The sequence below is a fragment of the Argopecten irradians genome, chromosome 8 (genome assembly GCF_041381155.1).
Source record: "Argopecten irradians isolate NY chromosome 8, Ai_NY, whole genome shotgun sequence".
Classification (NCBI taxonomy): Eukaryota; Metazoa; Mollusca; class Bivalvia; order Pectinida; family Pectinidae; genus Argopecten; species Argopecten irradians.
This window is the reverse complement of record NC_091141.1, coordinates 38,106,880-38,134,878: the sequence shown is the minus strand read 5'-3', so window position 1 is coordinate 38,134,878 and position 27,999 is coordinate 38,106,880. Positions and strand designations below refer to the sequence as shown.

The 27,999-nt window shown below is 33.1% G+C and overlaps 1 protein-coding gene across 1 annotated transcript; it reads right to left on the bottom strand.

Moving 5' to 3' along the window:
- LOC138330298 (retinal homeobox protein Rx1-like) lies at nt 1-27,977 on the bottom strand. The gene is made up of 4 exons (XM_069277798.1): nt 27,154-27,977; nt 22,886-23,223; nt 3,065-3,199; nt 1-1,913 (listed from the first exon to the last, which is right to left on the bottom strand). The coding sequence occupies exons 1-4, from the start codon at nt 27,392-27,394 to the stop codon at nt 1,617-1,619; spliced, it is 1,011 nt and encodes a 336-aa protein (XP_069133899.1). The 5' UTR covers nt 27,395-27,977; the 3' UTR covers nt 1-1,616.
- Between the last annotated feature and the right edge of the window lie 22 nt (nt 27,978-27,999).

Sequence of the window (27,999 nt, the reverse complement as noted above, 5' to 3'; positions counted from 1 at the left end):
GTTTACTAATAATTTAAACATATTTGTTTTTTATTAACGTTTTAACGTTTAAGTATTAGAATTGATTGCCTTAAGCTATTTTGAACCTGCAATACACTACAGCGTTTTATAGTCGAGACGTATGGCCTGGCTGTCCTTTCTCCCCTCCATTAAATGGTTAACAGCCTCTCAATTCCCTCGCCATATTTCGGGTCCTCCAAACATCTGATCATTAATTAATCGGTTTCCCACTTCCTAGTTTTTCCAATTTATTTACGATCATTAAGAAAGAATTGTAAGTCTTCCTTCCCATAATATGATTTTATCACGAGTTAATTTTACATGCTAACTGCTAACACATAGTCTCGGGTCTGCTACTTATTAGAAATAATGGAGAAACGTGTTTACATAATTTAAAATTGCAGTTTTATTACGAGGGAAAGGGCAGAGTGTTAATAACCAGATGTATTTTATATACTACACTATACACTATAAAATGTACAATATTTTCTAGTACCCAAATATTAATTATAGAAACATTTTGGAAGGCATGTTATCGGAATGTTGGTATTACATTATATGGTAAACAGCAGAAGGACTCCGAACGATGATTGCTTCAGCCTGTGGATTTAGAGGTATTACGGAGGTAATTCACCTTTATTTGTTTACAAATATGCCTTTGTAATACATAAGTATTTAACGATATTATGTCCAGAGACAATTATCCTCGGGCCCTTGTACCTTCCCTAGATTATTCTGGTATATTGCTGTCCCGAGACCTCGAGAAATGCAATCTACGATGTTTAATTTTTGTTCACATCTACACCACCTACTGTCATAAACTAGAAACTCCCCCATGTGTTACAGCACTTCAAAGGGATAATGCAAATAATTGCCAGTTTTATGGGTTATTCATAATTCTATGAATGTCTTTAATACACAAGAAATTCGGATAAGTACATTATACAGTTGTAATCATTTACTTGGTCACGCAGAATAATTGACGGAAATAGAAATATCTAGAATTATTTAAAAAAAAATGCATAACTTTCTATATTTTTTCTCAATTCAATTTTATGTGAAACAAGAGTTATGGGAATAAAGAATAAAACAGAATTGGAGACTTCGGTTTCTCACAAACTATGCACGTGTCCAGCTGCGCGTGCCCTTCACGTGTATATCGTTCTTTGCCATAACTTACACATCAGGTAGATTTGCTGTCATTATCATCACCTAGCACGTGAACCATTCCCTCGTGTAAACATGCGCGCGACACAATGCACGCGATGTTTATATGGACGACAAGCTATTACGTTCATCAGTACGAATTACCACGTTGGTATTTCTTCTATATAAACATCACTAGACCAATAATCCACAGTAATTCTTTCTGTCACAATTCATATTATCTCTCCACGCTATATATTTACACAGTCCGTGTTGCAGTTGTGTGCCTTAGCGTCCGCGCAGCAGCTGCTGACGTCGTTTGTCGGCCAGCCCTTTCGACAATCTTGGGATATTCCCAGCAAGCAATCACTCATAGCCATTGCATCCGAGATGACCAAATTGCATTACTGGAAAATTATGTTGTTTGTTTATCCAGTAAAATAACATTGCCGTGCCTAGTGGGCAATTGTTTACTTTCCATATGCACTAAATATGCCCATAGCCACACTATGTTCATGCGCTTTGAGTCGCAGGGATGCTATACTACTCGTCCGTCGCTCGCCATTCTCACACGGGTCTAAGGTTGGCGACTGGGCGCCATGGAGGGCCAGCGTTGGAGACTGGTGTGGACCGCCCGGATGTGACGCAAGATGTCCCGGATGTGCAAGTCCCATGAAGTTGGGCACATTCGAATGCGTCACCATGCACGTTGAGTTTTGCATCGTGTACGGGATCTGAGGACTCCCAGCCCAGGGGTTGTGTTGAATCTGAAAACGACAGAGAATGAGTTACAAATAACCCTATTGGCAGATATAACCGTTATCATTAGTTCACTATTCGTTTTGTTACCAGTGCTAATAGCAGATCAACTTCCATTATTTCATTTACCAAATCCAGATGTAGATAAATTTACAAAAAATACGCGGGCCAGACAATCACGATTATAGTGACAAGTTCTAGCAGCAGTATAACAATTCCAGTTGTATTAGAATTACAAAGATAGAAAATAATTTAATGTTATGATGCAAGTTATTGTTCTATGATAATTAAAAAGATATCAACACAATATAGTTAGCATTATCCAAACCAGAACAAGTTATAAACAAATATATTGTGAACGAACATGTTTTAGTGGTAGTCATATTTCAGTGTTCGTTCTGCCATATTTAACTCATTTGCCCATGTAAATTCATAATGAACTGTACCATTCTTTGAATTCCATGCATATTTTTAAAACTATTTTCTAAGTTCTTTTAAGAAAATATTACATTATTTTTATCATATCTTATTTTAGTATTAGAATTAAATGAATTCAATTAAAAAAGATTGTGCTAACAAAAGCATAATTTTATCTATAGTAATCATTATTTTGACTACTAGACTTGGACAGGTACGGTGATTAACTGACAATAGCAATCACAAATATCTTAAATTGTTAGTTCTGTGCTTTTTTATAGATTTTTCTTGGTTTCCCTACAAAGAATTTCAAAAAGTAAGCCAATTTTTATTCTGAATGTATTCTTACTAGATCTATTTTGCCAAAAGTCTCTATAGCATCTATTTACCACTGAGTTGCCATTTTTACAATTATTTGCTAGTGATCATCATACTAAATTTAATTTTACATTGCATATTACATATAATCAACAATATTTGCCGATTATTCATTGCATTTACCAAATTTGAATCATTAAAATAACTAACTTTAAAGTAAGTCATTGTAAATCATTTTGTGTACACGATTACTTTATTTTGTGTTTTCGTGCCTATTTACATTTTTACGGCAATTTGGATAAGTATAATAATACAACGGTTTAATTTCATTACGCTCAAAATAGTTAGTAATTTTCGTGAGTTATAATAGACCGCAAAATTTACGAGATTTAAAAGCACGCAAAAATTACTTTGTACAGCTTACCTGAGAATACGCGTCATGTCTGGCCCCTAGCGGCATGTCGTAAGGATTGGCTCCTGTTGTCATTGCTCTCATTGTTTGGATCTGGCCGTACCTTTCTCTCTTCCTCCATTTAGCTCGTCTGTTTTGGAACCAAACCTGAAAATATTAGACGATTCTTCAACATTGTCACCAATACAAATCACAAGTCTCTGAATATAAGTGTTCATAATACAAGTAAATGATGAATATATCTGTAACTAAATATGAAAGAGGTGAAAGTTTGAGTGTAAGATTAGAAAAAATATTTAAAATGGAAATTGGTGTGAGAGGCCTTCTTGGAAAGGAAAATATTGTTATTTATATGTCTACTGAATATATACTTTTTTTTTTTTGGGGGGGGGGGGGGGGGGGTGGGTAAAAAAAAAGTGTTCATAATACTAGAACGGTCTAAATCAAAGGAGTACCAACGTCATAATGAAACACGTGAATTTATAAACCAAAATCGTCATAAGGGTAACAAGAATAGTATTGAAGCCATCAGACGCCCATTGTAATATTAATCAGGCATAATAACTATTTTCGACAGTTACATATTACAAATATAATTCTCGATTAATATGTGCAATTTGATCCTCAGGTTTACCGTTATCTATTACAACATTTTTTGTCTTTTGTTATTATTGTAAATTTATCTGTTGTGATATGAATATTATATATAGCATATTATCATTTATGTAATATATTCTGAAAATACCGTCAAATCGGTAAATAATTTAACGCTAATCTAATTGATAACATAAACATTCTGCCATATCAATTATGATGATGAAATGGAATGCTAACAGATTTTATACGATATTGATTAATGATATCAGTAATTTACACTATTAGAAAATAATGTGACATATGAACGTGATATAAACCTACAATTGTAAACTTTTATCTTGTTGATCAGAGATTATTTTTCCATTATTTTTCCATTTATTTTGTTCTCATATTTTAGCGGACTTTCCTTTCGTTGAATCGTGTTAATAATACTTAGTTATTAAAGATGCTCCACCGCTGACAAATGGTGTTTTTTCACTATTAAAAACAGGGGCAGACGATTTAGTATTTTTCTTCAGTTACAAAAGTTACTTACTTTACACCATTACCACCATTGAAAGGTTTGAGCTTCTAATTTAACTTCAAGTTTAAAATATGAAAAATAATTAATTGCATCCCGAAAAAATTCCGTGGCACTATATCTTATATGGAATGAAGTAATGATTGCGCATGCACCAAAGGCGAAATAAATTATTTCATGTTATTTTTTGTGTTAATTAGGCATACATGTATATGATTCAAACCCAATTATTTTTCAAATGATGAATATCATTTATGCTCTGTCGGCGGTGGAGCATCTTTAAATACTTTTCTACGTCAAACATTTTATGATATCACAATTCATTAGTGAGTTCATCTTTATAACTTTACCAATAGATATTGATTGGTTGAAATAGCGTTTGTTTGAACAGCATATGAATCCTTAGACATATACTAAGTATTTGTTAATGTAAGATATAATTGGGTGTCAAATTAAAACTTGGACTGACTGCCTTCAACAGGACTGACATCTACACGTATTAATCCTGTATCGACATGCTACTTCCATTAGGCACAGATTAAACACGAGAGTTTTATTTTCAACTGACACATTTTCCGCACATGTTACATCTACACGTCTGTATAGTCTAGCGGCACTCCCCCATCACGGCCAGGGTCCGATTTATAACTAGTCAGATAGCTACATCAGACAGAGCCTCGCAGACCACATATTTGATAAGTCTAGTTTGACCAACATAAACACTATGGCAGCCGCAACTGACGGCACTAGCGTTAACATGGCAATTCATATGTACAAACAATGGGGCACTCCATGGAATGAATTAGACTTTATTGAATTTGGCAGCTAACAGGGCTTTAATGACGGACGATAATTGATGCCAAATGGGAGGACGATGGTCAATGGACTTGGGTGTCAATGACGAGCACCTGTCAGACGCCGTAAAAGCATGGTATTGTCCGCACACCTGATCTACTTTCAGTTTCCGTATATAAAACCCCTGAGTGGTCAACCCATGTGTTACAAACTTGTTCTTTGATCTATTCAACCATAAAAAAAATTTTGTTTGTTTCCCATATTTTATTAATTATCGCTTCTTTCAAAAGCAATAAGAAAAGTATCAAAATTCAGTAGAAGCATATTTTGGCAAGCGTAAAAAGTAACACGCTATCATTAATTAGCCAAGATGATGTGCCAATGGTTTTGCTGTAGCCAAAAACAAAACATATCTGATAAACACTTTTGTTTCTTGACGGGCGTTATGGTTTTCCCATGACCGATTTTATAATATACAGGAAATAATGTGAAGCATACTCTATAAAATCCAGCTTGTATTCGATTTTGAACCAAGAAGAGATGTTTATACACTTGATGTGGTTTGCAATTTGCCCGAAATCGCAATGCGTTATTTCTTGATGATTTTAATGTATCAATTAATATAATGTAATCATGGGAAATGGACTGACTACTTCAACAAAAGTCAAATAAAAAAAAATAAAAAATTCCCCTAGAAATACCCTTTGTACATATTCTTTTATGACATGTATGTTGTACTGTAACGTTATTGAATACATTATCGTTTAAACCAAACACATCTTAAGTTCCTCATCTGAAAAGATTTTTTTTCTTATATATTTTCATGGTTTCTCAGTATGGCATGCTGGATATTATTGCTTACATTTCCATTTATTTTCGTATTTCAATCGGGGATGTATTTAAATCAAACTCTGAAGAAAAGAAAGAACGTCAATTCGATGGCAATATTAGATAAAACTACGAATGGTTAAACGAAACAAATAATGTCATAGCATACAACAGAAGTATGATAATTGATAACCATTCCCTGATTTAGCCTCCTCGAGTATCCGGTGTGGAAGGCAAAAATACATGAATAAAACATTTATACACAATCTGAATCATAAGATAAAGAAATTCATACTATAGATTACCTTATCTTCGAGTGTGCTTAAATTTTGCGGATTTCTCAGGTGATAGGAATCGCAAAATTAAAATTTCTGCGGAAGTGTTTGAAATATAGGTAAACTATAACTCCCGAAGTAAAGATAACGAAATTACAATCTCCGCGATTTGGTTTGAAATACAGGTAAACAAGAACACCAGAAGTCAAGATCGCAAAATTAAATCTCTGCGAAAGTGTTTGAATTACAGGTAAACTAGAACTACAGGAGTCAAGATCGCGAAATTAAAAGTTTCCGCGAAAATATTCTGGTTTCAGTATACAGTCTCTGTATGCCTGATACCTGTAATGCATACAGGATATTGAAAACATTTCGTCTCGTTTAGGGCAGAGTTTACATACAAATTCTAAGCAATATCCGCAAAACGGTGAATTCCACGTGTAATTCACGAGAAGTAGTCAATACTGAGCACAAGTGAACGTCAAGTGGTGATAACGATCTCCTATTCTTACCACTTTCGCATGTGGTAGAGAAAATTAAAAAGAAAAAGGACCCTAACGACTTTGTGCTTGGGAGGGAACATGGTTATATAGCTAGCTAGCCACTTACCTCACCCGGGCCCCCTCCCGCGTACAATACGCCCTGACGAGGTGTTAATTTTATTTAACTTTACAACCAGTATTATCTAAATTTCATTTTACCGTGAGAACGCAGTATTTTCATATTTATACTGGCTTAGATTCTAATCTTTTAATCGGATATTCTATAGCTTGATTGCTTTTTGGCTATTTAAAACAATGTTAAAAGGATAAAACAGCGTATTGTTTAATAGAAACCTATAAAGATCTACTTTGGGAATTGAGCCCTGTAAGTTTATAAGATAGGGTAAATGGTTTAATCTAAATCCCACCAGGAATACTGACAATATAATCTACCGCTGTAAAGACGTATATACGGAACTACTCTGTAGAGAGTCAAAGCAGTTAACATCACCAGTAAGAAAACAAAGATTAAGCAATGTGGTTTTATCGAAGGCCTTACTTGCAAAGTTAATCCAGATATATCAAAACTGTATTTTTTTCCTGTAATTTTGTTTACTTATCATTGCAAGAATCACAATTAAACAAGCTGATAGGATTTAGAATAACATAGAGAATACTTAATTGAATCAAATAATCTTTAGAATGAACTAAAATTTTAACAAATTCGTTAACTTTCATGACCAAACCTCAATTAAAAAAAAAACATAATAAGCATCTATTCAAAGCTACGTTGCAATGACTAATCATACACCAATGAAACATTTTCAAATTTAAAACTTCCTCTCTGAACTATATTTCAAAACGCGGTATTATTTCCTGTCTAGTTAATTACCATGTATTTCAGTAACTTGAACTATTCAAATATTTGTTTCGGTATATCAAGCTATAGCAACTCTGAGATTCTTTAATTCGAATTTTTTCAAACTAAGGCAGCGATGATAGCATTTCCAATACATCTATTTCGAGATAAAAAAAAAGTGGTAAAGCACGATTTTCCAGTGATTGTGACATCATAATTTTAACATAATTTTTTGTGACGCCACAATCACCGGAAATTGGGGCTAATCGATGATAACTCGATAATTTATCGACGTGGTGTTAATATCTCGAAACATCCGTATGGAAATCTATTTTGTCGCCAGATATCATTTAAAATGTGAGATACAATTATTGTTCGTCTTTCAATGAATGTTTTGTCATGTCGTTCTGGACTTTTCCCATGACTTCATCTGATAAACATATGCCGATAACAATTGTTTCAAATATAAACTTATCTCATCACGTCCTTGTAGGCACACAGAAAAGTGTCTCGTAAACATTAAAAAACAACATTATTGACGTAATGTTGTATTTGCATTGGTGGTCGACATTCAAAAGCTTATGGATAATGGTCTTACTTGAGATGCAGGAAATGGTTTGCATCATTTATCATAATCCATAAAGATATCATACATCAAAAAAGGCATTACGTCGCTAAAGGACTTATGAAATAAAAACAAAAAATTCAGAAAAACTTAAATCACCATATCTGCAGGGGACATTTTATCCTATTCAACATTACCAATCCACTGCCACAGACAAAAGCCATGAGCTAATTCCAGATCCGCCACATAAAACAAAACCAGCACATATTAACTAAGACTTTTAAAAAGTTTAGATCTCAAGAGAGAAAAATTAAAGTACTTAAAATATTGACTTAACGGTAGATTCATAACACCAACATCAAATGGCAAATATGATTATGAATTAAATGAAACAAAGTGAGGGGTCTTGATACTGGTAAAAACTAGTTTTAGTGTATGATGACGCTTTTCTGGCGACGCCAGAATGTCTGGAAACCACCCAAGCAGTACATAGAAGAAGGATGGAATAGCAAACTCAGAACGCGGATACGATTATTAATTAGATTAAGAACAAGAAATCTTTCCTTCTACCTTGAGAAGAAATATACATAGAAAAATCGTATGAGGAAGCAAAAACACATTGTGTTGTAGAAAGGGTTAAAGTACATGTGGAAAACGGTAGAACTACTGCGCAAAATAAAGATATGTTAGCCGTGACGATTAGGCTGATGTTGAGATGCTATAAAGAATCCGTCTACACCGTACAGCTAGGGGCGGGATTATGAGTTCGGTAAGCGCTATGTACATCAAAAGGCAGACTAGAAACACGATATGATATTTCATAATTTGTAACGAGCTGAAGAAAAAAAGTTAATTAAATCTCAGCAGTGTCCCCGCATTCAATGGGAGTAAATATGCTGGAGTTATCTGGGGTCGCCACGTGGTATCGCCTGGTATGGGCCAGGGAAGGCGAATAGTGAACTACGTAACAAAATAATCTCCGAACACTATGAACTTACATAACTGTTTCACTTTTTAAAAAAAAATACAGAAGTATTTAATGTTCAGGGAAGTATTCCGCGAGAATGTTTTATATTCCCTTCACAGCGGATATTGAAGTATAGAATGCACAATCAGTAGAAATTAATTACATTTTACCCAGATATCATCAGCGGCTAACTCCTCTTATCATTATATATACATTTCTCAGACGTTTTTCAGAGATGACGTCATCAAATGGCTGGTAAAAATGTTTACCGTCAATTATACGCGCACATCACATGCTTTTAATTAACATACAATGCCGAATTTATTTTTCTAAATTACCAAGAGATTACTAGATGCAAATATCAATATAATTTGTCTGCTAAAATACAGCAGCTGATATTTCATATGACCAATATCAGCTGAACAAATATCTATTTATTTGAATATATTTATATCAATATCACCTGTATTTCATTATTATCATATGAACAATGTATAATTATCTATCTAATTCATAAAATGATATAAAATATATACATGTATATGTTCACAAAATCATACAGTCAAACCTACTATACACTACAAAGGACATCTCTATATAAAGAACACCTCTATATAAAGGACATATTCAATAACCCCATTTAGCGTTATTTTCAATATATAAGTAACCTATATGAAGAGATCAACCAACTAAATGCTTTTACATAGACTCCAGTGTTAAAGTTTGTTAAAGTTTTATAATGTATTTTTAAAGCAAAGGAATCTAATAGTTAGCAATTGTGTTCTATAATTACATTTAATGTCTAGATTATCATATAGCACTAGATAGAAAAAACAATTTGGGTTCTTCAGCTCAAACTCCAACTAGGGTAGCCATCTTTTGCACCAAAAATACTGAAATTCTAATGGTTTTACCTATCTATTATCAAAATTGATATTTTGAACCTAACTTTCAATCTGGATTTCCACATTAATATTATTGTTATCTAGGAATAGTTACCTGTCAGAAAACATTTTTACTTTTGAAATTCGTAATTAAGCAGTCAATCAGTGGCCGGGTCAAAATTCTATCCTGGGCTCAATAGTCTATACACATGGGTCATTTCCAAAGTCAAACTTTCATTAGTCGGTTGTTCCATATAAAGGATACCTATATAAGGACATAGCCGCTTTGTCCATTTGGTGTCCTAAATACACAGGTTTGACAGCATAATAGAAACATCAATCCTATAAAATTAGGACTCTATAAATAATTGTTTTATAATTGCTTTACCTTGTAAAAGTTTCATTAATAAGTACTTCGATTATCAATTATATATATTACACTTAACTTTTTTTTCATACGTCATGATATATTTATGATATTATTTTAACGTAATATGTTTTAATTAATTTGAAATACTACATAGACAGATATTTACTCGGGTCAACATTTTCGCTATTTTTATTAGAAAGGAAACTTTAAAACAAATGTTAGTGGTTTACAATTTTTGCGATCCGGTTTTCAGGGTACATGTATATACGATTTCTCTAATATTTCGCGGATCAAATTTTCGCGATCATAGCAATGTCCCGCGAAATTACGAAAATGTAATCCTGCAAAATTACTGGCAACACGGTATTGGTTAAAAACAACTATTACACGAAAATGTATATTTAAACATTAAAGTGCACTTCAGTATATCATATGTATATATCAAAAGAGAAAGCTAATAAATGTTATCTCTTCAAAATAAAAAAATCTCAATATGAATACATTGCGTGTTCTTAGGGAAACGCCAAGAATCTGTATCACTTAACAGGTACAATTATACTCACATTAACGTTTTTTAAATACATATTTATGCCTCATTCTAAATGGCATATCTTGTAGATATCTGGATGAAGCGTTATATACAGTGGATCGTGTCATCAGCAAATGATATATAAGCCTATAGGAAGACTATAGATACTTTGTTGACGATCTGACCTACAAGAGGAGACTCCATAAACAACGGCGACGGCACTTAAAATGATGATACCACACAAAACGGGCGTCATAGTGCAAAATTATTGTAAGAGTGCGCCCTAACGATATCTAGTCTTAATTGAAGGCAATTAACAATACTTGAGCTAGTGTTTACATGGCCCCATAACCATCTGTGGCATTTAGCTAACGCTTAGCGTTCATTTAAACAAGATACGCTATTAAAGATGAAATATGAAATTATATATTTATATTTCACAAAAAACTTCCGTTTTGGAGTGTTATCTCGTTAACTTTTAAAACAAAACAAAAAGTATAGTACAAATGCATGTTCTTCATCTGTGACATACAGTACCGCTCAGTGAATTCTTCCCGTCAACGGGGCATATTCACGAGTGTTAACTTTCGTGGTACACCGCAAAGCTGCTATTTTGGTTCAGTTTCCTTAGCATATATATGTATACATAAAATGTTTTGTTAATTAGAGTTTTATAAACAGTGTCTCCGCTACCACAAACCATTCAATATATTGTAATCATATTTCTTTTACTTTTTACGTCCAAATATTTTGCTGGTGTTTAGAGAATACAGCTAAATTATAACCCCGCGAAAGTTAACCGCTTTGCCATTTTACTAAAATACTGTTCAAAATATACCTTATTATTCATACCAACTAATTAATATGTAAATGTATAATGATGTTTACATTTTTGCGGTATATTTTTGGCTACAGTGATCTTAAAGGCATTAATGACAGCTGGAGTATCCCAAAGTCTATTGACTTTCATGTGGTCAATATAACACCATATTAACATATTACTCTATTAATTAAAAAACGTGATTTGAGTCTTTAATTGCTAGAAAAATAAAAATATCATGTTAAAATCAAACCCTGAATATGATTTTATCAACTTTTTCACATTTGATATAATTTTTTAAAATCCTTGCATTTAGTCCATGTAAGCAGAAGACTTAAAGTTACTTCCTACATTTGTTTCTTCAATACGACACAGCTTCTGGATTCTGAATTCTTGAATTTATAAGTTCGTCTTAAGGAATCGTCAATCTAAGACCTTTAATGACCGTCATTGTTGAACAGAAATAAAGCATTGACTAATTTACATGTATGTAAGACAACATTGATAAGCTTAATGACTTCATAAAGTAAAATTTCGTTTGCTATCTACTGCAAAATCAGCGAAAAAAACATCCTTTAAAATTGTACAATAAGGTGAAACGAATATTTAAAGAAATGTTTTGTCAATTTAGGTTTGCTCCGATCATATTACACCATTAACTTGACGTTTTAACTTTGTAAGCGAAACAGTGATAGTATTTCATTTTTCTAAAAAACTAGGGAACCATTTATATAATTATTTAGTATGTGTTTTTATATATATTTAGAATGACTGCCGTGTGAAATTCTAATATTTTTCAAATATTTAAAAATGAAAACGTGTTTGCAAAGCTCGTCGACCCTAAGCTGAAAGTTTTCCTGCCGATTTTTAAGTCCGCATAAACACCATCACATTCCCGCTGTGATCTCAGTGAGCAGCGAAAAACTACAGTATAGCTGCGAATTAATATCGGGGACTTAGAAACTTAATGAAGTTCTTCAAGTAAAGAGTCGAATCAAAGCTGTATCGTGATCTGCACTCGAGCTTTAAGTGCCGACAGTTAGCCCAACCGGGACATCCCCAACGTCGACATGTAATCAGCCCAGCGGCCCAGCCACGACAGGCCCGGGCTAATGCGCGAGAATTGCGTGTTAATAGCATTAAATAGCCTTACATAATTATGCCTGGGAAATTATACTGGATAATATCATCGAAGAAGTACATAAATGTGGACTGTTAGTGTAACTTTATACGAAATATGGTAGCACGCAGGATTTATTTGGAATGGAAAGCGATCTACTTTCCCCCCATAATTGGATCCATTTTAAATGTGTTGACTTGCTAGGTCATTTTGGTTCGAGGAGTCAGGATTTTGACGCCATCTTTTCTTAGTCATGTTTGCATCAACAAACTTGCTGTTTTGAATGAAGCATATCGGCAAGCCTGCCATAGAGTTATCGCAGATGATTATAAAATTTTATAACAGATTAAATTTTCAAATTAAATGTAATGCAATAGATATCAAATGAAAGCGTATTTTAAAAAGGTTATCTGGGAAGAAACTGGGCTTCTTTTCATTACTTTTAAAAGATGTTACTTCCGATTTGCAGCTTAAAATGATATGATATCTGCGCATGTAAACAGGAAGACACTATAGGCTGCACCAGAGTTCGGCATAATATCACTAAACCGCTGTTCGGCATAATATCAACTGCACCTCAGTTCGGCGTAATAAACTACTAGGATGTATCAATGCTCCTTTTGAACGAGATAAACGTATGTAATGCATTTGACCTAAGGTGAGACGATTTCACGGATACTGTAACAGTAGTTATCTAAACTATATTTAACCAATCTATTCTAAATGTATGACGATGCAAGGCGTTATTAGATAAAGTATATTCTTCTCTACAAGATCTGTGCAGATTTGACATAAATCGTAATGGAAAGAGTGATACCCGATGAGATGTCTTTCTTTCCAGTTGTTTTATAGTACCGATGGCACCAGTGCTGCTTCTCCTTGAAGATTTCCAATTATAGAGATTAACATCAGTCAATGGGTAAATGCTGTCTTAACCTTTTTATCAATCAACGTTTCCGAGGAATATCATGCTAATGTTTATGTTTTTATTTTTCTCTATACAGATAAGTTTTTTTCTAAGTTTATACAAAGAATCATTTATTAGGTGATATATTTTAATTCACAGTTGAAACAATTATCTCCCTCAGGCACTATTTATATCATATTTTATATCAGCTCAATTAAAATGGAGTTACCCAGTGCTCCGTAGAAACCCTAAACTATAAACAACACTCAAACATGCATTGTTAATATGAATATTCACGTGCAAAGATAATACATAAGAAGTATTTGCCATGAATGATAATGCAATACAAGTTTTATGTTTTACCTGGGGTTATTTTCGTTTTACAGTAAATCAATTTAGTGTAATGCAAGTAGAAAAAAATCATAGAAATCAATATGCAATAGGGTTTTCTTTTAAAATTGAATGTCCCTTTTATCAGAAGACAAAAGATGTTTGTAGATTGACAGCAGTGATAACAACGTCTTCGATATATCGACAAATGTCATTACACTGGGGAGAAAGTTTCTACTTTACACAATTGTTTCTTTAATTGCATTCTTATCTCTACTACTAACGTTTAAAACAGCATAACAAGACAAACAGTTTTTTATGTATACTATACAACAGTACATAAGATTCGAGACGTACATGTTGAAGAATATCATGATGAAGTTTAATGGTCAACATCATTATTTCATAACGAAGTATTCTATTGACCTATGTTTAATGTTGTTAGACTTACTCTAGATTTTATTGATATGTCTGGTGTTTCCGTTTTCAATTATTTGACGATGTGACCTTTGACATGGATTGTGCTCGCTCTGTGTCTCTGTGGGCATGCTTCAGTGAGATATTATTAAAATGGCAGAGTTCTACTACACGAACATACTGCAGTCTCCCAAAATACATACACACTTCACACACACATCGCAATGCATGCGTGGGAAGTGATCCTTAAATGACCCTAATTGAAACACACAGATCTAGATTATTTTTGTAGATTTGGTCGAAGCAGTAAACGCTGCACAATATAAACGACTCGCGAATAAATAAATATTTTTTTTCCGTTTTCCTTTTTTGCTCCTTTTAATCCCTTTTTACTTTGGACAAATAAAAAGATCTTTGAATTTCAACTTTAACATGATATATTTCAAAACATGACAGCGCCAATCTAGTTGGTTTTCGTGTTCCTAGAGGTCTTTGGGAACACGAGGCCATTTAAATAATCCCCCATCTCATACCATGGGGGTGTCTAAACAAAGAACAAAGTCCTGCCCTGACGACCAACGAACCAGACACACGATGCTAGCGAGTGATAGTCGGCTTCATCAGTCCGTAAACCATATTTGTTGTCTTATGATGTGCGGTGTCGAACGATGGAAGAAAAGGGGCCAACCTTTGGCTGCAAAGCCCTCTTAATCCCTCTAAGGTTTGTATACACAAATATGCAAATGATGTGGGTGTTTTAATCGTAAAAGCAATAACCATACCCCGTGGAATATATATATAGACCAACCATCAGTGTCGAACTCTGAATTAAGTTTAATTTTTTCACAGAAAAAGCAGAATTTATTAAGTTGATATTTTGATGTATCTTAATTGTAAGATTTATTTTCAAGTAAAGAAAATAAATGAAGGATCAATCCAAGCCCCAAACAGCTAGTATTTCATTCTGAAAACAGATTTATGTTCCATTTTCCCTAGTACCTTTCATTGCTTATTATTTAGTATAAACAAAATTTTATTCAATAAGGATATAGTACAACATGAGAAATTGGATTCAGAAACAAGTACAGTGTACTTACAGTAATCGCTTCCCATATACGAAAGACATAAACAATTGGACAGTACTGATTATATTTACTATAAGTTTACAGTTCTAAGGAGTTAGGGTAGGGAAAATGAAAGGAAGGGTGCAGATATTCAGTAAGGAAAATGGTATTTAATGTTTGATTGTTAAAATGATCACTTCTGGATCGCTCGCATGACTAGGTTCGTTGCATATCTAAAATATTTACTTGTGGATGAAATTAAACGAATGACTCTAAGTGCCATTACAACTTTACATTCAACTACTCGTATAAGTTGGGGTACTTACAAAATATCCAACTGTAGATAGCAACGATAAAATGTTGTTTTACAAATTTCACCTATATCTGCATTGCGATTGTCGTCAAAGAATTAGAGAACGATAGCCCTTCTAGGATAACCTATCCTATTAGTTTAAAAAGAATGTTATAGTTATAATAGATATGTTTTTCAAATATTATTTTTGAGAAGCATATTTTTCTAACCATATGGTAAGGTAAATAATGGCCATTATTTTGAGGTTCAGTTTTATTTTGTTTGCCATTTAGGTTTCAAAATAGTTTCAATTATTGCCTATCGAGGACAATGGCTTTGTGGCAAGGTGATGCTCTCAGTACGTATCAGTACATACACGTAATTCGAAGTCATCTGTGTTAAAATATGTACCTAGTTACTTGTCCATGCATTTCGTTCAAACAATATTTCATTCAATAGTACAACATGTCATGAAAGACTAGATAATAATCCGTCCCCATATGTATAGCACATATGCAATTTGACAGTACTGATTATATTTACTATAATGAATCACTGCTAAGGTGATGATACCATTTCATGAAATCACAGTAGGATAAATAATTAGTATGAATAAAAATATTTTTCTTTAATTGTGAAAAAGAACGTTTAACTGTGAGATCTGTATTCTGGCGTTAGAGAAATTATCATGTGTGTGTTTTCATCCGAACACTATCTTTTTCCAATATGATACAAAAGCGAGTATGTTTAATTAATGGATAATTTTATAACATTGATCAAGCTGTAAATATTTCAATATTAATTTTATCATTAATTTCCCCTCATTACTGTTATCATTGTCGCACAATAAAATGTTCGTACTTTTCATTTGATCAATAACATAAATGAAATGAGGTATATTTGTCCTTAATTTGATTTGTGTTTAAGGCAAAGTAACAAATGTTTAAGGCAAAGTAACAAATAACAACCATTCCAAGTATTATTCCGTTGGTGAAGATAAATAAGTTTAACCAAAAACAATCTACCAGTATTTGGCTTAAAATGAAAAACTAATGCTTTTTAATGGCAAAATTAAATTTATGTGATGAATTCCATCTCGCAAACATATCGTTAAGTGATTATACTGTATATTAACATTTTCATCATCTTATGATTGACCGATCAAGAATTTTATAATAAGATATCAATTTCAGGCTTATTTTTCTGCTAAGGAAATATTAAAATGGCAACATTAAATTTATAGTATGAATTTCATTGTATAATATCGTTACGAAATAAATTATTATAAAATGACCGATCAAACGTTATATAAACAATGAAATATTAATTTCAATTTCAGGCTTCTTTCTCTGTTAACATTATCCATGGGTATATCCTATATATATGTCTTGCAATAATTCACTATCGATTTCAATAAAAGGTTACAAATTATATATATATGTCTCGTTGACTGTAATATAGCTATAGCAGAAACTCATTTGTTTTTCAAAGTGATAATTATATGGTATCTAATGTATAAAAAAAATTGGAACAAAACTTTAATTTCTGGTCGAAATATTTTTCTGATATATCGACTTTAATCTATCGTTTTTTACATTTACATTATCCATCGGGTTATATTTACATTTTTACAAACTTAAGTATTTTAAAACCTTAGGTTTAATCTCCAAAATAAATGTTTAAACCAACTCTTTTTACTTCTCTTTTAGGTCATTATGTGATACCATTTTATACAGAGATTGGAGATACTCGACGAGGCAGTATTTATGAAACAATCCGAAAATTATCACAAAATATATTTCAAATTATCTCGATTCTTCTGATGGAAATGGCTTCTAGGGGCGAATTACCCCCATGAGAGAGATTTTTTATTTACATATTTTATGTATATCAATTCTAACTTGGTATGATATATTTCCGCGGAAGCGTATTTGAGATAACCGCTGAGCTGTTTGTGTGTGCCACAGTTCCCGATAGGCTCAGAGGAATTTTATCCTGGTTCTGATATATGCAACCAGTATTTATAATTTAACGTAAATGATGTCCTTTTTGTGCTCTTTAGAAATAACACCCAAGTAAAAAAATCTTATGTAATTCTCTTTCTCAACTGATGAATAAAATGATCCTGTATTTCAAAGTGCGTTTTTTATCAGATAAATAGAGCGATTTACCTACCGTAGACTCTGAAGGCTTGATAACGTGATATACTTAATCTACAAACGGGGATAAGAAACGGAGTGCTCGAACATGGAACTCGTGTGTCATCAAAAAACTAAACCATGGCATAGAGAATTAAATGTACATAGCGATATAGATAGTGTAAAAACAATACAGAAAATGATGTTTAATTCTCGGGGTGGAAGACCATTAACCCATAATGACATTATGATGGCCAGGCTAAAAAATACAGATTTCATGATTCGCTACTGGTGAGATCCCAGAGAGTTCGCCATTTTAGAGGAATTTTAGTCGATTTGAGATAAAAAGAAAATATTACATTTACCTACCTGTGTTGTGCACGTGCCTAGTGCATTAGATGTACTTTTATCTTATTACTTTAGCTATTGATTAAAGTTAGAACGTGAAAAAAATAATAAGTAATATTCATAACTCGACGGGTCACCGATCCGGGTTTACGCTCTCCGGCGTCGGGCCAGTATTTACTCGCCACCTCGCGCGCCATCCTACAAACTCTTGTATCTTATGCATTACCAACACCCCAGCTCGCAACACCGACGTAATTGATCTCCCAATTTTCATATTAAAATAATTGAATTAGCATAACTGGATAAGTATCTGGGGTATTTAATCGTTCCAGTCGCTTGTTAACATGTGTTTTTTAAAGATAAAGCACGACAAATGATGGGGAATGGAATTTGAGCTGCGAATCTGATTTCACTTTCACCACTATAACTAAATCGAACGTAGAAATTATCGTGATAATTTAAAACTGTTAATAGCGGGAATCAAAGATGGCGGCTGCGATAAAAATGGCGGGATGAATTGCTAAGTGGCGGGATCGGTGGAATTAATGATGGATTTAAAACAAACTGGTGTCGCACAGTGCATTTTAACACATACTCTCTGCCTCATTTTATTTTTTAATAATTTTCAAAAAAGAAATAATAAAAACGCTCTGACCTACAGTCGTAAATCGTTTGCCAAAAAATGACAAAATAATTGTGTGCAAGTTAGAAAGAAAGTATAAGGATAGTTCTTTACTAAATTACAAGACTATTTCTAAATAAAAGAACAATCTCTACACATCGAACTTAATTAATAGAGGAAAGACCTTTTAAATTTGTTTTCGTTTTGAACAGAACATATATCTAATATATATGAGTATGTTGGATTAAAATATGGTTTGGAACTAAAAACAACATTGGAGAAAAATCAATATGCGCTTTTGGAGTGTTAGTTCGATTATATATACACATGAATGTGTTTCAAATTTATTTTACGTAGTTGAACATTTCATGCGATATTTTTTTAATAAACCCAAGTCATATTTTCTTCAAAGTAAATTGTGTTTGCTTGAAAAGATGGCCAGCTGAAATGTTCAAATAGTCTCTATGTAGATATGATGCTTTGTGGCAGAAATAAAGCAAAGTTCTTGTCTTCATAGCTCTAAGTTATGATAAAGGAAACGTCTTAGCAATACCAAAAACATAATTACTGATTTACTTCAGAAATTTATTTTCATTAAATTATACCCCATTTTCATGCGTTTTATTCTACGCCAGAAATGAAATAAAATAAGTGAAATGAACTACGTATCAGACAATGTATATGATTTTGATATCAAATGAAATTAATCATGTAAAGTAACGACAAATAATGGGTTTTCGGTAATTGACGTTATAAATATAATGTTATTTTTAATTCTTTCTGATATATATTCTAGCTAATTCATTTTCGTCTAGTAACTTTTTTTTCTTTCCTTTTCTTTATTTCTTTCTCTCTTTTCTCCTTCTTTCTATCGCTTTTACCTGTGTTCCTTCCTTTCTTCCTGTCCCTTCCATTCTTTTCTACTTTCAAGATATTACTTTTGACAAAATACTAGTGCTCAACAAAGCTAGATAGTTTGTGCTGAGATTTCACGGTGCCATGGTTGCAATTTTCCGGAACAACCTAACCGGTAGCAGTTTGTTAACTAGTTACGTAATGGGTGTGGCTTATTAAAATCTCGTTCGTTTTTAATAAGACATTTCAGTTTATCACAAAGAAGGAATTCGGCATATTTTTTCTACAGCGTATCGCAACAGATGGTGTGAAGCGCGCGGAGAATTAACAAAGAATTTATATAGTAATTAATACAACATGTTCACCGGAAAGAGGACACGACCGAGCTATAGTCAGTGACGAAAAAAATGGAATTTATTAGAAAAAGGTGTAAAAATGTTCCATGTCTATATTAAAGGATATTAATAACATTAAAATTAAATTCGAGTTATCCTTGTATATACGGGCATCTCGTTTTCTCAGTATTCAGTTCCTCGATCTTTTTGACCGAGTGTTTATTAAACTTTTAGCTTTAACTTTCAATGTTCCACTAGAAATATGACAAATTGACATATCCAAAATTAAATCTCGAGGGTAAATAAAACATTAAATGGTAAAAAAATAACATTGACATTTTTATTTTTGATAAATCAATGCAAGGTAAACGGTGAATACTGACGTCATATTTTATTGAAATTGACATTTTAACATCTGCATAAAATTGAGAATATACAGGAAAACGTCTCAAATTATTTCGAACCGAGTACATAACTTGATATATGTCAGTATACAGTTGCACATATATACATTTAAATATTCATTTAGATGCTAATATCTTTCAAATCAATGGGAAGGAATTACTAAAGTCATTAAAAACATATCGACATTCTTAAATACATAAATTAAATATATAAGTGATGATTTACCCTTAGGAAATATATATATTATTCAGATAACTACTAGAGATCTTAAAGTTTCTGAAAACTGATCATCATGACATCTCACGATTAATTGTATAACCAATTTAAAACACATCATTGCACGTACAGTCTTCGGAGGCCGGAAACTTGTCGTGTAAAATCTTCGGGGGTTAGTCAAATAGTATACGCCCTCAAACATGGCATTACTATAGAAATACATATATGACTACGATAAAAACGAGTTTCATTGCAATGGGGCGTGATATTTTTAAAAAGCTTAGGAGCAATTTAAATATAAAATACATATAAATTCTTATCGATATGTTGAAGACTAGACAAAAGAAATACGCGGAAAATAATTCTATTTTAATTCTACAATTTAAAGAAAAATATCGCAATCACTACACTCTCAACGATCGAAGCCAATGCCGAACTTAAAAGTATTTAAATATTTATTCCAAATTGAGTGAGGTATTTTGAGAGATTTTGCCGAACTTAGTGACAGCTATGATTGTACGAGATCTCACTGATAACGCCAACTCAACGAGATCTGTAAATGTTTTGAGAGTTTTTAGAAGCACCCGAGCCAAGCATTCCAAATATTTCCCTGATATTGGCTTGACGCACTAATCAGATAGACAACTCGTACTCGGTTGTATGGTAATAAAAACATCACTAATATACATCAAATTTAATTTCCAGATTTCACTATCTCCAAAATCAAAGTCGAGTATTCCCGCCATTTGTATGTATGGAGTGGGTATGAGACGAGGTTATACGGGAGACAACGTTTCGGAGACACTCGATCGTTTTTATATCTTTGCACCAGGTGACTTTAAGTACACTCTAAACGCCGGTAGTAGTAGCGGACCGTAAACTTTACAAGAGTAAACATAGGGGGTCTGTTTAATTGCATGGTCCGAACGCCGTGAATATAATCCGAATCAGCTGGAAGGAGACATGTGTATCTATGTTTACTGGCGCTAACTCGTGTCGACAACATTTACACGTGGCTTGTAAAACAGCCCCTGTTTGAGCTCTCCCTAAAACAACGGAGCATTTCAAGGGTCAGGAAAGAAGAGGAAGGGGAACTCGATCGCCATTATAGAGCTCTTTGCCGTCAAACTAAGGGGAACATCGGCACGTGTAGCAAAATAAAGTCAAAAGGAAGTACTTGTGTCAATATCACGGACGTTTGAATTTGTATACATCGAGCCTCTACTCTCCCCCATTGTAAATAATTAAGCGGGGTTAAACGGTGGGCACTTGTCTTTTGTTTCATCAATTGAAAATCCTCTTTAAGCAGTAAGGAATTAAATTCTCCAAATGCCTTCTTATGCTTATAGCAATAGCATTCGCGCAATATAAGTACACTATTTGAAGGTAAATAGTTGTAATCGGAACTGCTAGGGAAGGTAAAAATGCAAAACGCGATCAATTTAACAATTCATCGTTTACTTGGAATTTTATGTGTTGTACTTACTCAAACAAATATTGAAAGGTGCATTAAAATGCTATCATTTCTTATTGCTGCTTTTTATTTTCATTGCGGAATTGTTTTCTCGACATTGGTTTATATCTTAATACAGTTGCATGGCTTATCGCCTGTAGGTAACGGTATTTCTGAATCCCTCATAAGATACATTGTTGAAACAAAAATATGGAGAGAGAGAGAAAAATATTTAAAATTATAAAAATTCAAAATTCCGTTGCAAGTATACAATACAATTCAGGCTCTTCTTTTGTCTGCGTACACACGCCGCAAATAGAACATCGTGAGCATGTGCATATGCTAATTATTGTAACTATATTTTGGCTTGAAACTATGTAAACTTTGCTTATTTCTAAAACAGGGTGACGACGATTTTGTTTTAAAAAATCGCATGATTTCAAGTACTAGATTTATATTTGGTTGACATCAAAAATAAAATGATAGTACATGTTGTATTTGCAAACACGTGTTTATCAGATGTTGCCCTTGTTTGAGTAGTGTTGTAATTCAAAAGCTTGATTTTTCATATAAAGTATACCGAACCAGTCATTATAGCTAATTAACAAATAATAAAGGAAGTTTAAACGTCATATTTTTATTCTGGTATTGAGGATGAATTTTTTCCTGAGACCAAAAAAAATCAAGGTGTATTAAAAGCCTTATCTATTTGTTCTGTTCATTTGAATAAAGCAGAATAGAAATCTTTGTCGTCTGCTACAAAGAGTTTCGTTGATATTAAATATCATATCCAAAGATAAATGATAATAAATATGATGAATGTTTAATGATATAACTTACCTGTACTCTTGCCTCAGTCAGGTTACATCTAAGTGCAAGTTGTTCCCGGGCGTAGACGTCCGGATAATGAGTCTTTTGAAACACGCGTTCCATTTCTTCTAACTGAAAGCTGGTAAAAGTTGTCCTATTTCTCCTCTTTTTTCCCTTTTGGTCGCCACTTTCACTGGAATCATCTTTTTTATCGTCGCCGTCGCCATTTAAATCGGGAGATTCTTGTTTACATTTCACTTTGTTTTCTTCCGGAGACTTATTACAGTTCGTTTGTCCGTTCGGCTCCGATTTAACGCGCTCTTCGGGACTTCTCATCACTTTACTTTCCATCATGTCTTGATCAATATCTATATATAAAATCAAGATAATAGTTAATAAGTAAATAAAACTAATTTTTCCTAATTGTAATGATATAGTTTCTGGTGCATAAAAACTAAAACGAAAATAAAATTATTATGTTTTGTAATATATTCTGAATATAATTTGATTAGAATAAATGTTCACCCATATGAATACACATGACCACATCGCTAAATGTTTCCGTGCCTCAGACATTAATTTATGCGATAAACATCAACAACAATTGAAAACAAACAGAAAGAAAATAATCAAATACCTATAAACAAAAATAAAACTACCAGCGTCCTATATCACCATGCAAAACCACGAAGACAGCTTAAGAACTTAAACAAAGATATATTGTCAATGTTTATCATCTGAAAATGCCTTGATCTGCCTGATTGAATTACTCAATTATTTCCGAGTATTACCGACCTACCATAGACACGCGAGCGTACAGTTTCCAACATCATGTTGTGAACGCCCCTTGGTTAGTACGAAAACAGCAGAGCCTCGCTGGAGCTCATTAGCATAAGTAGACAACCAATAAAAACTAAACTCTGTGGAATCCGTTCGGAACTACCCCCTACTTCTTCATTATCGTTACTATGAGTAGCACTATAACTCCACATTACGTATCTTGCTATTATACATGCACGAGGAACCTAATCAACATTTCTCATTTATGTTTAGATATCAATTCGTAAGAAATTATTCAAATAATCGTTTTATTATTCAATTATCAAAGTGACTAACGACGCCATTGACCGTTATTGAACATCTTACACTTTTGTTCTGTTTCTAGTCATGGACGATTTCTTTCATCGTCACGAATTTAGAATTTAGTATGTCTTCTATTTGTCACTGAAGAGATTGATCGACACCATGGCAATTTAATCCTACCTATACCTATTTTCAATATTATTTCTAAAGAAAGTTCAAATAATTTCATTACCAAACTTGGAATCAAAATGAAACAATTATCTTGGTGGCAAATATCTTCCCAACATGTGTAGCTTACATAACTGTTTCGTGTGCATTTATTATTATATTTGGTTCATATTGACAAAGGGCTAAAATTTTTCACCATATTTCTTAAACAAACTAACGCGCAAATCAGACGATTCTTTAGCAACATGGTATTCGTTAAAACAATTAAAAATGCAAAGTACAGTGTAAAAAATTTAAAAACAATATAAGATCTCTCCATTCAACAACTCAGAAGAATTGCTGAGCAACACATCACAATTGCTACACGACAACTGGATATAGCTGACTTAAAATAAATAAATACTCAATTGCTACATGACAACTGGAAATTGCTGAGCAACAAATCACAATAGCTACACGACAACTGGAAATTGCTGAGCAACAAATCACAATAGCTACACGACAACTGGAAATTGCTGAGCAACAAATCACAATAGCTACACGACAACTGGAAATTGCTGAGCAACAAATCACAATAGCTACACGACAACTGGAAATTGCTGAGCAACAAATCACAATAGCTACAAGACAACTGGAAATTGCTGAGCAACAGATCACAATAGCTACAAGACAACTGGAAATTGCTGAGCAACAAATCACATCGCTACCTGTTGTTGGCATACAAAAAATCTGTTAATGAAGAGAGCGTTTGTAAGTTACAATTAACTTGTGCCTGATCATGTTGCTAATATGGCAATGTATGTTTAAACTGAACTAAAACTCTACATTGGTACAAAAGAGATCAGAATCGTCCTCAAAGCAAAACCAGATACCTTATAAAAAAGGGGGAAATGATATTGTCGTTCAATAGCAAATGTAATTCAACTTACGAATTTGATAAGAAGTTGTAACTTATTATTGAAAGGTAATTTCAAGTACTCAACAAACTAGATTCCGTGGTAAAATGTAAGAACATATTTGACATATAACGAGTTAACCCATGAAATTCTAAGATGGACTATTCCAGCCTCTGAATTGGAAGAATCTAAATGGGTCTTCAGGGGTGGATGGGTTTATTTATATTTCAAGCATACAGAAATAATAGTTTTTCATAAGGTTTACTCGTTAAATGAAAACTTATTTAATATAGAATTTGCTTTGAGATTGTATACCGATGACATTAAAAAACGTTCTCACAAAAAGAAATATGCAAATATGTAATGGAAGTTATAAAATTAATTAATATAAGTTCATGTCAAATAAGTCTCCATACCATTGGTTGAAAGATAGTTCTAAAACCAAATTAACTTGTTCCCCGTTAACTTTGAGTGGCGACAACCACCGTTGTTACTACAAGTGTACATATGTACTTGACAATTTCATATATCAATTTCTTACCGTATCCATTACATTTTGACATATCTAATACTCGTAAAATCGACATTAAGAAATTTTATGATGAAAAGTCCTTAAAATGACTGATAATTTTGCTTTGTAACATACGTGAGAACAACTTACATTATCAGCATAAATATGCTTTATATTAATCAATTGAAATTTTGAATGTTCACTTAAAATTTATTTTAAAGTAAATAATTTCATCAATAGTTGATATTTTTGATTTTTGAATCAAGACTTTGAAAGCTTTGAATATATCGACTGATCATTTTCTTATATTCATTGTACATTGTATATATAATTTGCTAATAAATAAATAAAAAAAATAAACAAATATTGACAGTTTTCAAAAAAGGAAGAAAGAAAGCACTTAGGTACCAAATCTAATTAAGAAAATAAACATTATTAAAGAATCTCTTTCCACCGCAAATGGATACAGTCCGTTTCGAATAGACCAAAACCACGACCAACATTCTCAAATTAAAACGTCGCGTGCGATTATAACTTCTACGTGCAATTTGACCAGTTCCGTTTTATCTTCAATTCGTCTCCGAAAAAAAATAACTTATGAACATATGGATCCACTTTTAGTTAACTCGACTGTAATGGAAAACATACACCCCAATTTTATACAGTTTTTCCGCTATCAATATTTTCAAGACTCATTGACCATTCTCAGTAGAATTCAGAATATAATCTTGGATATTTTCTATGCTATATGTGTATATGTAAATTAGAATAAAATATTTTTATTTTTTGTTTGAGAGTAATAAAGAAAATTACTTTTTGATCACATTTTCCTATTTATCGGCATTTTGGTGAGTCATAACTTCACTTTTTTATATTCGGGTGATGTGAAATATATCTATAATGTTATATTGTTAACATAGGAAAAATATAGGTAATATAGATATAGCTAATAACTAACTGCCTGTTTAATTATTCGCGAAGCGGTAATATGTTAACTTCGCTTAGCAGGTACTTTTTAATCGGCCGTTTGACCAATAACCTTCTAATTCTAATATTGTAGCAGTAAGAAATATATAATGGTTGGCGGTTTATTTTACATTGTTTTTCAAAGAGAGGTAATGAAAATACATCTAGTATATAGAAATATATTTTGTTGTGCTTTTTTTCCACAAAAGCCAATTTTATTGGGCCTGAACAGCTGTTTAAAATGATATAATAAACTGGCATTATAATCTTTATCCACAATGATATATCAGACGAATATCATAATTATGCATAGCACTTTAAACCACTTTAAAAACAATGATTATAATACCTTTTATTACAACTGATTTTATATTTTTTCAAAACATTACATCAACTACAAATTTTCAAAGAAATAAAGTAAAAATGTGTTTTTCATTTACTTATTTAATTAAAAGATACATTGTAGCATTATAATAATCTGATTGGGGATGACAAATCCGAGCACGTTATCATTTAATTGAATTAAATAAGTCATAATCTGTGTCGTCAAATATCACGTAGCAGAAAAACTATTTTATAGTTTCCATAATTTGGATAAAAATGTTTACCAACAAATATTGTTTTTAATTTTTAATCTGTAACGTAATTTTGGGGATTTTTTCTTGGATGCCTACCTTCCAGGCGCTGCAACAGAGGATCTGCACCGCGACCTTTCCCCGCTAATATACCCTCAATAGAGTGATGGTTTAATAGTTCAGTTTTAGCCTGTTGGTTAAAGTCCGAATTTGTCCGAGGATTATGACCATTGTCCACATAAGGTCCATTGTCCAGCACAGAGGCTCGCAAAGAATCCGGAATACGTCCGTAAGCACCGTACATTTTCTCCAATTTCACTTCATACTCGCGCGAATCCATCCTTAATCAAAAGTTGTCAAGAAAAGTATAAATGATGCTGATTGGTAAGGTCCAAGAGGAACTGGTCAGTTTCAATGGTCAGAAATTACTGCTTGACCATGATGGAATAATGACGATGGCCACAGTACCACTCATGTGGCGTGTGTTAATTAATACTAATGAAGTTAAGTGTACTCAGTTACGAAACACTACACACACACATAAATGGACCAATATGCTATAGTACTTCACTACACTAGTGCTTCAGATCAGGAATCAGTTTTTTGACTCTAAGAGTAATGGTTTGTGGTACCTCTGATGGACGTCAGGCAGCGAAGTGAGGCGGTAGAAGTATCAGCAGCGAGTTTATATTGCAACATGGTATAATATCACGATACCGGATACAGCCGCGAGATCACCCGCGGGGAGGAGGGACCATGTGTGTTGCAGCTTCCACCGGTCGTGTCATGGGTTGGGCGCGGCGTCTGACGGGTACACACACACCCCGAACTCATGACGGCGGCCGCATCTGGTCAAACATTGTCCGGGCACTGACCACAGGAAATCAATGTCCTGAATATTCAATACACGGGATTATAGTGCATATGTTTAGGCTTATGCTTTAT

Bases quoted from the DNA above. Each gene is read 5' to 3' on its own strand.
- LOC138330298 (XM_069277798.1), bottom strand. From the start codon at position 27,394: ATGGATTCGCGCGAGTATGAAGTGAAATTGGAGAAAATGTACGGTGCT. The intron at 23,224-27,153 runs GTAGGCATCCAA...TTTTATATATAG, and splicing joins TCTGTTGCAGCGCCTGGAAG to ATATTGATCAAGACATGATG. The intron at 1,914-3,064 runs GTAAGCTGTACA...TGTCGTTTTCAG, and splicing joins GACATGACGCGTATTCTCAG to ATTCAACACAACCCCTGGGC.